A 14,665-nucleotide genomic window follows, 5' to 3' on the forward strand; every position below is an offset into this window, starting at 1 on the left:
ATAGACGTACTAGGCCCAGCATAAGTATCCATAGTTCTTGGGACAGGTGATTTAAAAAAGAAAAAGTCTTTCCGCCAGAACTAGGCTCTTGAGTATCAGCATGTTGGGTTCCTACGCTAGGACGAGCTGAGCGGGGGCGGTCCTCCCTAGAGCCCATAATCAGGAACAATTCTCTGTGGGGCAGCTGAGACTGCAGCTCTGGGAGGCCTACTGCCAGGTCCGCTATCTCTGCTCGCACCTCCGGGGGAACGACAGCGCTGACTCGGCCGTCTCCACGGACTCCTCGATGGACGAGTCTTCGGAAACCTCATCTGCCAAGGACGTGCCAGCCGGCAGCTTGCGCACGGCCCTCAGTGAGCTCAAGAGACTGATACAGAGTATTGTGGATGGCATGGAGCCCACGGTAAGCGGCTGGGCCGAGAAGCTCCCCACCCCACAGGACCCGGCTAGTGGGAGGTTGAAAGCAAGCACAGGGGATGAGGTTAACCCCAGAAGTGGAACCTTAAAGAGTCTGTAGCAACTTTGAGCCCTTACTGTTTGAGAGGTCTGTGTGCTGGTGATCGAGCAGAGGGGCGGCGTCCAGGAATGGAAGTTCCAGAGTGCTCTTCCTGCAGACACTGGTGTATAAGTGGAGTCCTTTTTCCACATGGTTAAATCCAGGCCATGGTGGCCTCCAGTTCAAGGGCTTTCCTTAAAAGTTTTGGATGTAGAAATTTGAATCCCGGTGAAAACTGCAAGTTATTTTTCTGTAGCTCATTGGTCCTCGTGATGGGGTTAGCTGAGAATAGGCAAACTGTCCAGACTGGAAGCCTCTGCTGAAAGGATACAAGGGAGCACGGAACGATGAGAAGATCAGCAAGGGCCTTTTAGAATTCCAGATGTGGCTCCTCTTGTGGAGATGAGGAGTGTTCCTATGGGCTTCCTGGGCAGACTGGCGTTTCTTCCAGCTTCGTGACAGATTTCCATTCACACCCCCGGCTCTCAGGCAGTTGTTTCACTTTGAGTTCCATCCTCCTACAGAATAGTTAACGTCTTTCTACCCATATTACATGAAGTCATGAAAGGGTGGTTGTCCTTACCTGAACATGTCGTGTTGGTGTGTGGAAGGTACTGTACTGTGGAGGCTGGGTCACTGGGGGAAGGGAGAGGTCAGAGGGAGGTGTGCTGTTCATGCGACTTCCCTGAAGCCTGAAACAAAAATAAATGTCTAGCTAATGTTTGCAGATCAAAATTGGGCAAGAGAATCTCTCTCCTCTAACTCTGTCTTCCCTCCTTTGTCTCCTCTTTTCTCTGCCTGTCTCTCCCTCCACTTCTCCACCCCATCTCCTCTATCCTGCTCTCCCCCAAACTGATCCATCCCTCCCGTCTCACTTCCCCCTCTCTCCCACTAACCATCTCACCACACCCGCCCCTGCTCTCACCATCTCTGTGGTTGGTGGCTCTCTTTGGCTGTCAGAGCTCCCGGAGAATTGATGATGACTCCTTAGAAGAACAGATAAGGCAGACCAGTGAGGACTCAAGAGCCCTAAGGGAACTCATGGAGGGAGAGAGGGGTAAACTGAGGCAAAGCCTAGAGGAGCTGCAGCAACTCCACAGTCAGGTGAGCACCCCCATCCTCGGTCCAGTGCAGGGAATGTACCGGTGACCCCTCCCCCACAAGACTCTCTTGAGACCCTCGTGAGTTTCCCTCTCTCACGTCTCAGAAGTGGCTCTGCTCTCACAGATTCTCAGAGGACAGTGACCTGAAGTTGAGGTGAGCTCAAGAGAAGAGCACGGCCCTCTGGTTTAGCCCAAAGTAAAATTGTTAGGGATAAGAATAGCTGACCCTCCATTTCCTCCGGCGACATGCTGCCTTCCACAGAGCCCATATTATCTGGTGGATTCTGACAGTTTAAAGTGCCACAGCTCTCAGGACATTCACGGATGTTTTTCCAGCAGCTTCTGAGCAGGGAAGTTTGCAAACCAAGGAGCAATTGATCTTTGCAGGCCTGTTCTCTCTTTGTAATGCCATCACCTCCGCCAGCCTGTTTTTCAGCTTTAGAAGCACTTACTGCCCTTGCTGTTCCTTTCCTGTTTGATCATGACTTTATCTCTTGAGAATCCTGGAGAAGGGCGTCTGTATTCCGATCTGAAAAGTTTTAAAAGGCTTAGGAGCAACCCCACCCAGAAAGGAGCTTCTAAATTCTATCCTAGGAGGTAAATAAGGCCCTTCCTTTTGACAGGGTTACGTGTAGTGTGCTGTCCCACTTGGGAGGGGGGGCGCCAAACAGGTAGCACTTTAAACCCTGCCCCCACCCAGCCTGCCCCCTTCCTCCCTTGTCCAAAGCTGGTGGTCCCTTCCTGCTGCACCTGTTGCTGAGAGATGGAAGGTAAACCTGGCGTTTGTTTCAGTCCGTAGTTATTAAATTTAAAAGACCCTATAGAAATAAACTCTTTTGGGGGGTCATGCCCATTAGATTTCCTAATACAAATCTCTTCGAAGATGTTGGGAGCCCCACCTGCAGCTATTGCTGTACTCTTCTTTCTGGGAGTGACCAGATAGCGAGGACAGAAAGATGCTATGAAAATGGTAGCTCATTTCTGGCCAAGCCCTAAAGAATGGGATTGAGCCGCCAAAGACATTCTCATGCCTAAAACCTGAGTCCCTCAGGCAGTCGTTTGGCCAGGGAGGAGTTCAGACCTAGCACAGGTCTTCACACTGTAAGAATACAAACAGGACAAAGTGGATCTGAAAACTCTTAGGGTTAATAAAAGTTTTGTTTACTTTAAAGCCTATTTAAATTTCTGTGGGGGTGTTCTGCTTATCAGCTCTTTGATATTGCCTGGGTTTTTTTGTTTTGTTGCTTCTCAGAATTACAAAACTAGAAACAGCAGAAGGCATTATTCAGAAGCATAAGCAAGGTGCAGGTTGCTGAGGGTCTGGATGCAACTATTTCCGAACTTATCTCCTCCACCAGGGAATCTTCCTTAAAAGTTCAGCTGATAAGTGGTTTATGCCAGATAACCCATCAAGCAGATAGTTACACTCAGTCCCATGGGGTTAGAATTGGGCCTCTTGAATGGCTCATCTCTCCCCAGAAGCGTAGTCAAAGCAGCAGATCTCTTAGCCAAACCACACCCATCCAAAGCCATCCCATGGAAGCAACGCTGACCTCCCGAGGCAGTGGGCGGGATGCAGACTGGATTCCAGAATGCCAGTAGAAATGGTAGCCAGCACAGCGGGCACAACATTCCTCATGCAGTTGGTGGGGCAGCTACCGAGCAGGGACCGTGTGCCACTGCTGCACTAGACCCTGACAAACACAGAATGAACAGGACAGCACTCCTGCGCTCCGCAGCCTCTCCTGGAATTGTGAGAAGAGTCAGACCAGCTCTGTACCCTGCCGTGGGGGTGTGGGGGGAGTGGGGGGGGATGACGGGGGTGGGAGGGGGGCGTGGAGGCAGAGTCCCAACAAGGTAATGCAAAACCAAAATTCCAGCAGGCAGCTCCTAGACTAGGGTGAGACCTCAGCCAGGGGCTGATCCAGCCTCCCAGCCCACTGCATTCCTACCAGAGAGTATGCTTTTTCCTCCTGGAGACTGGGCCAGAGGTAAAAAATGTGGGACCTGGAAGATGAAGTGATCTGACCCTCAGAAGCCTATCCAATTTTTAAAAGGGAGTCCAGGTTTCATTTAATTCATAATTGTGTTTGAGACCAGAATCCATAACCAGACTGCCCCACACCCTTGCGCCGTGGAGAGCCCCTTCCCCACGGCTTTGCCGGCTCCTGTTTCACCAGGGCTGACTGGGGTCTGGACGGCTGCTGAGAGGCAGGGAGGACCTTCAGAGCAATATAAAAAACAGTTATCTGTGGAGCCCCTCTGCCGATTCTCAAGCCAGTAAACCAGGCTGTGGGAGGTGCAATAAGAAACAGTCCCAGTCCTGTGTTTGGCTCCTTTATAGGGCCTGACAGGAGCGCTGGCCAGTTACTCCAGAAAGGGCATGAAAGCACAGTGGAGCATGTAGTGGGAACACAAGGCCTTCACTAATGAAATCTTGGTGACCCTCCTCTGTGAAATCTCCCTGTGTTCTCTCTCCTCCATGTTTCTAGCCACTGCCCTATTTCAGACCTTCACTCTTTCACACCCCAGCTTTGGTCGTATTTCCCCCAGCCCACTTAACCTCCACAGGATTTGGATTGATCTTCCTGAAGCACAGCTTGAAATGAAATACCCTTACAAGTTTTGGATTGACTTCCTATCATTAAGTAGTGGGAAGCCTCTAACCCTCGTGGCCCCCACAGTCTGGCTGCATTCTGGCCATTTAGCCTCTTTTCCTGTTGTTTCCATCTCCCCTCCTTTGTTTTAGCAGAATTGAACATGGGCTATGATAGGGCATGGCACACACTCCCTGTGCCTTCCTCACATCTGGGCCTTTTCCCCGGCCCTTTGCCTCTGTCCAGAAGATTCTCCCTGCCACCTGTACATATCAGCCCTACTCAGCCTTCAGGCCTCACTTCCTCCTTCAAACTCTTTTGGTTCCCTCCCTCCTGGAGCCCCCGGCCCTGCTTTCTCATGGTTCTCTCATTCAACAGCTCATCTTCCCAGTCAAACCTTAGACCCCCACGAGGACAAGCTTGAGGTCCGACTTCTCTTTGTCTTTTCCTAAAGCAAATAATTATTGAATGAAGGGGCAAATAAAGCCCTAGATGTAGGACTTCAAGATGTTTTCCTTGATCCTGTTCAATCGTGAGGACACTACCTTATGTGGGAAAAGTGGATTTAGGGGTGGCTATAACCTAAGTCAGTGTATAAACAAGCCAGGTTAGTCCTCATGACGACCATCAGCGAGGAGGTTCGCACTGGTGCAGAGAAGAGGAAGGAGGAGAGCTTACCGCCAGGCACCGAGCTTGGTCCCTGATGTCATTAATCTCATTTGATCCTCACAACAACTTGATGATGGAACTACTTATTTTTACTCCTGCTTTTTATGAACAGTGTGGGCAGCTCAAAGAAGGTAAGTCCCTTGTTGTTTCTGAGGCAGATAGCTGATGGTCCTACCTTAACCAAGTTTTCCAGACCAAAGCAAAAAGCTCTTGTGGACTTTTATCTGGAGCATATTAAATGTTGGCATTTCCTGCCTAGCATGTAGTTTTATCTGTAGCTTACTCAGCTTGTCTGGCCCACAGCCAACCCAAGGCCATGTTAGGGTTTATTTGGTCTGAGGAGGTCTGACTCTCTCTCTGCCAGGTACTTCCCGAGTCTTGAGTTCCTGGCCTACCAGGCTGCAGAACCTGCTAGTATGTAGGGTGAGGCTGGGTTTCTGACCAGCATCCTGTGGACTAGCTGCACCCTATGGCCTCTGCAGGTGCCCCAGCCTGTTCTTCCCTAGGGCTTCTAGCCCTGCTCACCACAACTGTCCCCACCACGAAAGCACAGAGCACCTGGTCCTGATGTTCCTCATCAGGCACCTAAGAGTACCAAATCCATTGCCCACAGTAACAGCAGACTGTCTGGTATGCCTCTTCACTGTTGAGTATCCTCTGATTTCTTCCTGAGTAGCTGATTTCCTCTTCCCTGGTAGCTGGCAAATCTGCCGTCTCAGTCTAGGGAGTCTGAAGCATCTCCAGGGAAGCTTGATCTTCAGGCTTGATCCTGGGGCCTTTGCTCAATTTCAGTCTGTCTGAAGATGATTAGGCCTGGGACTGGAGTAGGGGAGTACATTGAAATGGTAGCATCTGTCCCCTTGTGAGAGGGCTAGAGCTATATACATGGATCCTCCCTTCAAAAAATGTCCAAGTACGTGCAGTATTTAACAAGAGGGCGGGGCCAGTCATCCTGACTCCAGTCTGAGCTTACTGACTGGGAAGAAGGGGCTCACCCTTGCATTCATTCAACAAGTATTTACTGAGAGTTCTACCAAGCAGGATGTCCAGTTGCAAACAACAAAAACTCGCTCTGCTTAACTTAAGCAGAGAGAGAGGGAGAGACTATATTGGAATTAGGTCTGATAGCTTATAGACTTGACAGGAAGGCTGGAGAACTGAGCTCCAAAACAGGAAGAAGCCATGGGAAGTGAGGCCACAGAAGGAATCTGCTGTCCATGTAATAATTTTACCCCTGGCCTGTGGCTTTGCCGACACCTCAAGGACTACAGTCCCAGGTGGGCTGTGTGATTGGCAAGTCTAGGTCACACACATATCCATGCCTGTGTACCTAGGAAATGATGTGTCTCTCCTCTTTTGGCTTCCTCAGTGGGGGGTGTATCCCCTGTCTTCCACCAAGACTCATGCAACCAGGAATGTCCCCCAGATAGGAAAGGATTTGGGATGATGACTAGCCAAAAATATGACAACTGTCCACTGCACAAGCAGTTTGGGATCAAGCACTGAACACAGGCTCTGAGATGCACAAATGAATAGGCTGTGCTTCCTGCTACTGCAGAGCTCTCGTGGGTAGGGTAAGCTGTGGTCACTGAGCGAGCCGCCAGGAAGGGCACGGTGCCACCAAAAGATGACTCCCAATGAATAGGCTGTGGGGCCATTCACTGAAGCATAGACCACAGAAAAGGTAGCAGGTTTAAAGTGAAAGATGATGACATCACATAGGTGTCTAAATTCCATCTGGCTTTGACCCGGGGAAGTTGAATGATCAGGCTGCCGCAAGTGCTGTCACAGAAATGGGAGCCAGGGCCCAGGCTTCGGGTCCAGCCGGGGTCCTGTGGATAGCAATGTTTCATGTTGAGTGCAACATGGCTGGAAACAAAACTTGAGTCCCTACCCCCAAAAATTTGTTTCCAAGCCCCGATGCATGTGTGGTCTTCATTAGTTCCCTGGGAGTGCCTTGTGGTGGAAGTGGCGGTGTGTGGTGGGCTGCCTATAAAGGGAATCTGGCATGCTGATTGCCTTCCAGGGCTGAATTTCATCCCCCACGCCCCCCCACCCCACCCGGCCCTGGCCAGTGGGCTCCAGCCTAGCATGCGGCATCCTTTCTCCAGAAGAGATGGGCCTCCCTCAGAACCAGGGGCCGTGGAAGCTACATGCCCACACCACACACAGGCTCTGCACCTGCCTGGGGCTTCTTGTTCCTTTCTGTCTCTTTGAGGGAAACACTGCAGGCCAGGCCAGCAGCAATGATGTCACCACATCCATCCCTTTGGTCTCCTGTTAGGTGACACTGCTGAGTGTGGAGATGACTGCACTGAAGGAGGAGAGAGACCGACTCAGAGTGACGTCTGAGGACAAGGAACCAAAGGAGCAGCTTCAGAAGGCCATCAGGGACCGGGATGAGGCCATTGCGAAGTGAGTGGGCGTGGTGTGTTTAATTTTACTTGAATCACAAGCAACATGAGTATATGCTCAGTTTTAAAAGTTAAAGCATACAGAAGAATCCAAAAGTGAAAGTGTTTCCCTGCTACCCATCCTCACCCCCAGCGTCTTTCTTCTCCCCAGACAACACTACTGTTGGAAGCTGGGTATATGTTTTTTGCAGATCTTTTTCCTGTACATGTGCAAGTGTAGAGCGATACAGTGGTTTGGGCATTTTTAAGTATCCATGGGCTGATGCTCTACATGGCTTGTGTTTTTTTCCACTTAGATCTTAGTTTTCCAATTTCGTTATATGTGTCTACCTCAACTTCTTTATTTTGAGGGGTGTTGTTTTTATTATGGACATTTTCAAGCATACACAAAAGTAGAAACAAGTAAGATGAATCCCTAACTTCCTGCCTGTTGGTTTCAACCCCAATCAGCAGATGGCCAGTACTGTTTCATCTATATCCCCACCCACTTCGTCCACCACCACCCCCACTGGACTGTATGAAAGCACATCACAAGATACTTTAGCATCTCATCCATAAACACTTCCGTGTGGATCTCCACCAGAAAAAGACTTTCTGGGGCTTCTGGGTGGCTCAGTCGGTTGAATGTCCGACTCTGGATTTTGGTTCAGGTCATGATCTCACACTGGGCATGGGGCCCGCTTGGGATTCTCTCCTTCTCCCTCTCCCCTTTCCCTGCCGGTGTGCACTCATGTTATGTCTGTCTCTTTCTCTCTCTCTCTCTCACACTCACTCACTCAAGAAAAAGACTTTCTGTAAAACACACAACCACAGCACAGTTGTCACACTTGAAAAAAACGTATCATTTGTCTCCTAGAGCTTTTCTACATTCTGAGTTTGATGCATTCTCCGACTGCATTTCCAGTAAACTGGTCATATTTTATTCATGTTTTGGGTTTTCTTTAGCAGGGAAGAAATGCATTCTCTTACATTCAAAAGATTTGGAAGTGCATTGGCAAAAAAACATATTTGCATATTCCCCATTCCCCTTTAAATTATTTGTTATCATGCATTCAGTCTATCCTAGTTACTGAGTGTACAGAGATAAAAGGTACTAAAAATGTGTCTGCTTATGGAGCCCTTTGCAACACATTTTGCCCTCTGTGTCACTTTAGTGTTTACAGAACACCTTCATCCTTTAACCCCCAGCCACAGCAAAGAATAGACATTTTTAATGCCCATTTTTACAGATGAGGAAACTGAGACACTGTCCCCAAGACCACAGCCAGTGGTGATCCCTGGCCTCCTGACTCCTGTCCCCACACCTTTTCCCCTTACCACCCAGGCTACTTGTCAGGAAACTAAAAAGAGGTCATTTGAAACAAATTGTAAGTAGATACTGTATGCCTTTTTAAAAAGTAGAAGGTAATTTCTGACTTTAAAATTGTAACTTCCCCACACCTTTCCCCTTCCACACACATTTGTCCCCTTCCTTCTGTTCTCTTCAATCATTTCATCAGCTCCATTAGTTTTACTTTTTTCTATCTGGCCAGGACCTTATGTCAGACTGCTCGACAACTTCCAGTCCATTTAGGAGGTATGTTCCGCGAGGCTCCCAAACAAACCTGTGCATCTTTGCCACTGTATTGTGAATACTTGATTTATTAGTGAATACTTGAATAGCAGTGTAATAATTTGGAGTGGGAGCATACTTTTATGATAACAAAGGGTGAAATTGTGTCATACAGTTAGGGAATAAAATGGTAAAATTAAGGTGCTAATTGTGGAAGCCTCTATTGGGAATAAAAGGCAGAACGACGTTAGAAATAGAGAATGGCTGGTCACCTTCTCTCAGCTGGACAAGCAGAAGAGAGCTGAACATCAAGCTCTGACCATATTCTGCCATCAGCATGGGAGGTGGGCGATCCAACCCGAGAAAGTACCAGGGCACAGGAGAGAAGACAGAACAGGAGTTATCCAGTCCCCTTCCCTTAGTAAGTGGAACCCAGCTCTGACATCTGGGTGACTGAGGAAGCCAGCAAGTCTCCACAAAACCTTGAAATGAATGTCTTCGTCTTTTGTCAGAGGAGGCCCAGTGAACCTCCTGGCATCTGACCAACGGAGCTGATTTGCAGATTGTCCTTGCTGAGTAGGGAGAACTCTGCAGTGAGGCCCCTGCCCTTCATGGACCCTATATATTAGGCTGGCCCTTAGGGAAGGTGTTAGTTAGATCACTCCAGTAGGATAGCTTTTTTTCTATCCGTTAGAAATTAAACTCTTAGTATACAGAATTGACACAACAGACCTAAGGAATCATTTAAATGTGGGGAGTGGCCTATACTTTGTATAGGACCTTAGGGGTTTTACAAGATGTTTTCATTTACATCATCTCTGATTCTGCATCCTGACCACTTTAGAATCACCTGGGGAACACCGTGGATGCCAGGGCCCTCTCCAGAACATTTCAATCTGAATTGCCTAGTTTGGGGCTGCTTGTTAAAAGTGCCCCCCAACCCCCACCCCATGATTCTAGTGTGTAGTCAGAGGAGTGAGAACCCCCAAGAAAAATAACTTCCCTCTCTTCACCAGCTACAAAAACCTTATTAAGGTGTTCTTTATCCCACACGGTAGATGAGTTTCAGAAAAGTTAAGTAATGATTTTATCTCCTTGCAGGTAAATGGCCCTCACTAAAAACAAAAATGTGGGGCTGGCAGCCTAACAAAAACAAAAAAAAAGTCAGTTACTAGTGGTTTCATTTAAATAAGGAATTCTAGCCGTTTGAGGCATTGCTTTTTAAAATTCTGATGAACATATTGATGAGCGCCTCTGCAGCTTAGCTCTCCTGCTCTGGGGTGTCTCGTGAATGATAAACACCAAGATTCTCTAGTGAGCAAATGTTCTCTAGAGTGCAGTCCGAGGCTGGAATGCAGAGGTCAGCAAGACTGGCCTTGTTTCCGGGGTTTTCTGGAAGGAAGGGTCCCCGCTGTGTGCCCCTTGGTCCGCACATTCTGGGGTGTCCAGGCTTCTCGTGGCGCCACCTGCTGGCAGATGCCCTGCCACTCTTGAGGCTGCAGCTGTCTCCGGTGCGAGGTGGGGTGGGGTGGGGGGAGGCAGGCGTCCATGGCAACCGGTGCCACGCAAGGATTTCCGCTGTTTACCGCCAGCCAATGGCAGCGGGCATGACAGGGCTCCCTGAGACGTCTGAGACCTGAGACGCCGGCCCTCATTGGACGTCCTCAGCTCCTGGCCCCTCAGCCGCAGTGCGGTGGGCGGACTGGGGTGTTGCAAGCCTTCTGGACCGGCTTTCCTGGGAAAGGCGGACGGGGCGCCGTTCTGCGGCCATGAGGTGTCAGGGGAGGTGACTGGACGGGTAGATTTGTGGCCAGAGAGGAAGTGCTGGTCATGGCGGCGGCCCCGAGAGCTTTACCCCCACCTACCCTACCTCCCAACCACGCTTCCCTTGGTGCAGCCCCTGTCCGAGGCCCCAGCAAGGAGGCCTCTATAGGCAGGTCCTGTAGCTGTCCTTGGGACGGGCACCTGGGTCGCTGGCCCTGTGCATGGAGGCATTTTTGCATTGCCATTGGGAATGCAAAAGGTAGCAGTTGATAATGGGGGCTAAATAATGTCCAGTTTGGCAGGTGGGCAACCTGTGTTCCTTGGCAGAAGCTGTTCAGTTAGTGTCTTATATTTTTTAGTCCCATTCCCCCAGCCCTGAAAAAATTTAATTTTGTTTTGCGTTGAACAACTATGATTTAAGAATGTTGGAAAAGGCAAACAGAGTAATATGTGAAACATACTAAACTATGAAAATACAAAATGCAAAAGTATGTAGGATCCCATCAACGATCATCCAGAGATAGCCAAATAGACTTTTTTTTTTTTTGTATGACCTTTTTTTCTTTTACAAAGCCAGTATCCTGTTAGACCTTGTCTTGTGCTTTTCTCCAACTCAGCAAAACGTCGTATTTCCCCACTGTTTGAATATTCACTGTCGTGGTTGGTTGTGATGACTGTGTTCTACCATATAATTGTTCTGCCAACAATTGTTGGCAACTATGATTAGCTAGGCTGTAGTCACCACCACTATGTGGCTACTTTGGCACATGTGTGGCCTCTTTAGGATAGATCCCTTGGGCCGGGGGCATTGCTAGTGAAAAGGAGGGGCCAAGAGGATAAGGGCCTTATCTCTCATGGGGACTGGCCTTTTTGGGGAGGGATTAGCAACTTCATAGTACTGTGTGAGGCCTTTGATCTCCTCTGGGTTCCAGTCCTCCTCAGTATCCTCCTCTCAAAACTGCTCTTCATCCATGAGATGGGGAGGCAGGGGCTCCCTTCACCCATAGGTCGTCAAAACAGTTGAGAAAAGGGATATGAACCCGTGCTGTGAACTTTCCAGCTTTCTACAAATAACATCCTGGTTACTGTCACAGCTCCTATTTGTTGCGAGTTTAAGGTCGGAGTCTGTCTCCTCGTCCTGTGGACCCCAGGTGCCCACGTTCACCCTGGCTTGTCTGTTTTCAGGAAGAATGCTGTGGAGCTGGAACTTGCCAAGTGCAAGATGGACATGATGTCACTGAACAGCCAGTTGCTGGATGCCATTCAGCAGAAACTGAACCTCTCACAGCAGCTTGAGGCGTGGCAGGTAAAGAGCCCTGAGTCCCTGGGGTGAGTGAAAACAGGGCTTGGGGGAAGGGGGGTGGGAGGGAGTCTTCAAACCCAAGCAGCGCGTGAGGAGAGTTTGTTACTAGAGGGTCCCGTGTGCATGTGGGTGAGTCTCCAGGGAGGAATGCCTGAGGATGCTTCCAGAGCGGTGGGGCAGGGCCTTCCTTCAGCTGGTCATCCCAGTTTTGTTTAAATTAGCTGGAAAGAAGTAGCTGTTAACACAGAGGGCCCAGGAAGCCCTATTTGGTGGAACCGAAATTCACAACTGGATGTAGTTCGTCAGCTGCTGCCCTTCCTTTTCTCGAAGGCCAGCTTCATTTTGCCAGAGAGCACTATCCTGGGGGAAAGGGGTCTTTGGGTCATCTCCAGGACCACCATGTTCAGAGTCCCGTCCGCCTGCTCTGCCCCAGCCCCAGCACAGCTCCCCTCTGGGCCAGGGCTGTCCTTGCTCTTTGTTAATGAGGTTCGAGTGGTACGATTTCAGGATATGGGTGTATCTATTCGTGTTTCTCCCCCAAGAAATCCTCAGGAGGCCAGGAAAGAGCCCACCACCCCCACCCCCGGCTGGGGGACGGGTTAGCAGTGACCATTCCCCCGAGGGCCCTGCGGGGCTGGCTGCAGGAGCACAGCCCCCTTCCCCAGAGACATGGTCCCTGACCCCTCAGCCTCTCGCTCACGAGCAGCTGGCCGTCCCCTGGCTTACGGCCCCTGTTCTTCTCTCTTCTCTCCCGGCTACAGTTTGCTTCCTCAGGGCTTTTTACTATCTGGCTCCTTTGGTTTCTGATCTAGTGGCCTTTCTCAGTTCCCGTATCAACAGCTTTAGTTGTACACCCCTCCTGCCTTTGAGGTGAGATCGACCCCCCGTCCCACCCACCCCAACCCTGCTGCCATCACAGTCCCGCCCCTGCCGCCTTCCTGTGTGTGGCCCACCGTGTTGTGTGTGCCAGCGTCCGGCGTCATCTCATGCCGTGTGCCATGCCGTCATTTGCAGCTCTCCTCCCATCACCGCGTCCAGTGAACATGCAGCTCGTAGGCCAGGACCACCGGGCCGGCCCCTTTTTGACTGGCTAAGCCCTGATTTCTTGGTGCTCCCTCCTCATAAATGGGCTGTTTTGCCCACACAAGTACTGGAAGGGGTGGAATTATAAGCGGTTCATGCATGCGTCTGTACGAAGTTCTAAAGGGATGCATTTCGTGGGATTACACAGTATAAAAAATGCAATTTGCAATTGCCAGAAAAAGCATTGGCACCTCAAAGCGTTTCTGTTTGGAGGACCCTGTAACATTCCCAACGTACGTAACAGATTTTACTGAGCATGTCCTAAGTGCCGGGCACTGGGCCCAAGATTCGGCAGGGGGACCTCAGGCAGAGAGCATGACCCCTATTTCTGTGAGGAGGAGAGGCGCTGGAAGAAGTTGAGTGTGAAGAAAGAGGAGAGGAAAGTGGGAGAGCAGGACACAGACAAGGGTAGGGAGCAGGACGTCCACCCTTGCTGCTACCCGGGGCCGGGGTCAGGAAAGTCCCTTTGTTTCACACCGAAACCTGCAGAGAAGTTAGTGTGACACCACGTGGTGACAGCGTGGGTGTGAGTGCAGGAGGTGATGGACAAGGTGGGGGGGGGGGGGGGCGCCAGCCCCGCTTCTGCCCGGGCCCTCACTGTCCTGCGCTCCGGCAGGACACGAGCCCGCTGATTCGCCCCGAGGCGTCCCGGAGCCCACTGGGTTCAGGGGTGAAGAGATCAGGCAAACACTTGTTACGTTCCTGCTGATGTTCACTAGACAGGGCTGTTTGTTTCTAAGCCAGTAGTTTTCATACTTTGTCGGTGGCAGAATGCTTGGTCAAGTGGAATCTTGTGCAGAATCGGAATCTAATAACTAGAATGGAGAGAGGGTGGAGCTGCTCTGCCCAAAAGCCCCTGGGGGGCGGGGCGGGGCGGGTAAAAGATGCTCTAGATGCTGTGCTGTAAGGCGGCCGAGGTGAGGGGGGCATTTTCTAGGCAACTTTACCAAACCGGGGAAGGGTGCCGCCCCAGTGAAGAAGCCAAAGATCTGGGCCTAAGCTGGAGCAGGGCGGGCAGTGAAGATAGTGATGCCCGCGGCCTGTGCCACACCTGTGCTGAGCCATGCCAGCGGAGGGCAGCCGCGTGGGGTCGCTAGTGGGGACGGCGGCACCTGGGAGCCTGTGTCCTTGCCGCGTGGGGCTGCCAGTGGCATCTAGGCACCAGTGGTGCGAGCTGGTGTAACCTGAAGGGGGCAAAGGGACAAGAGAAGCCCCCTGAGGCTGACCCTTTGGACTGGAGAGCTGGCGGGCGACGTGATGCTAGGGCCTCTCGGGAGGGGTGCCGGAGAGAGACACCCAGCCCCAAGGGCGCGGGAGGCAGGGCAGAGGAGGCCAGTCACAGGCAAGGCCTGGGTAGAGACAGGGAAGTAGCAGCGTGGGCCCGGGCCTGCCCTGCTCTGGGCTTGGAGCAGGGCCAGACCCGTGGTGGGGCCCGCCAAGCAGCCAAAGCCAGCAGGAAGACGCCCCAGGCCCTGAGGCTGAGGTGTCAGTGGCTCCTGTGCATCCGGGCATCATGTCTACATTTGCTGTCTTCTTGGTCGAGGCGGCCTGGCTGTGGCCCCGTTCAGTCATCTGGTCTCATCCCATCCTCCTCCTCCTCCTCCTCCTCCTCCTCCTCATCATCATCTTGCGTCCTTCTGACATTTGCTCCCTGTCCCCGCCCCTGCCCCCGCGGCACCAGGTC

At 51.1% G+C, this 14,665-nt stretch overlaps 1 protein-coding gene across 4 annotated transcripts in view; it reads left to right on the top strand.

Annotated features, from left to right (window-relative positions):
- Nucleotides 1–14,665, top strand: part of BICDL1 (BICD family like cargo adaptor 1) — a 104,207-nt gene that overhangs the window by 87,966 nt on the left and 1,576 nt on the right. Inside the window, exons 6-11 of one of the 4 annotated variants that reach the window (XR_006209657.1) lie at nt 185–403; nt 1,457–1,600; nt 7,150–7,280; nt 11,781–11,901; nt 12,660–12,768; nt 12,913–13,500. Coding sequence is in view for 3 of the 4 variants with exons in the window: in XM_042961377.1 (XP_042817311.1) it covers nt 185–403; nt 1,457–1,600; nt 7,150–7,280; nt 11,781–11,901; nt 12,660–12,710 (666 nt within the window). In the remaining variant the exon portion in view is untranslated. Of the gene's footprint in view, nt 1–184; nt 404–1,456; nt 1,601–7,149; nt 7,281–11,780; nt 11,902–12,659; nt 13,502–14,665 lie in introns of those variants that run through there. The other 3 variants (XM_042961377.1, XM_042961376.1, XM_042961378.1) reach the window with 3 other exon arrangements.

The sequence above is a fragment of the Panthera tigris genome, chromosome D3 (assembly GCF_018350195.1).
Source record: "Panthera tigris isolate Pti1 chromosome D3, P.tigris_Pti1_mat1.1, whole genome shotgun sequence".
Taxonomy (NCBI): domain Eukaryota; kingdom Metazoa; phylum Chordata; class Mammalia; order Carnivora; family Felidae; genus Panthera; species Panthera tigris.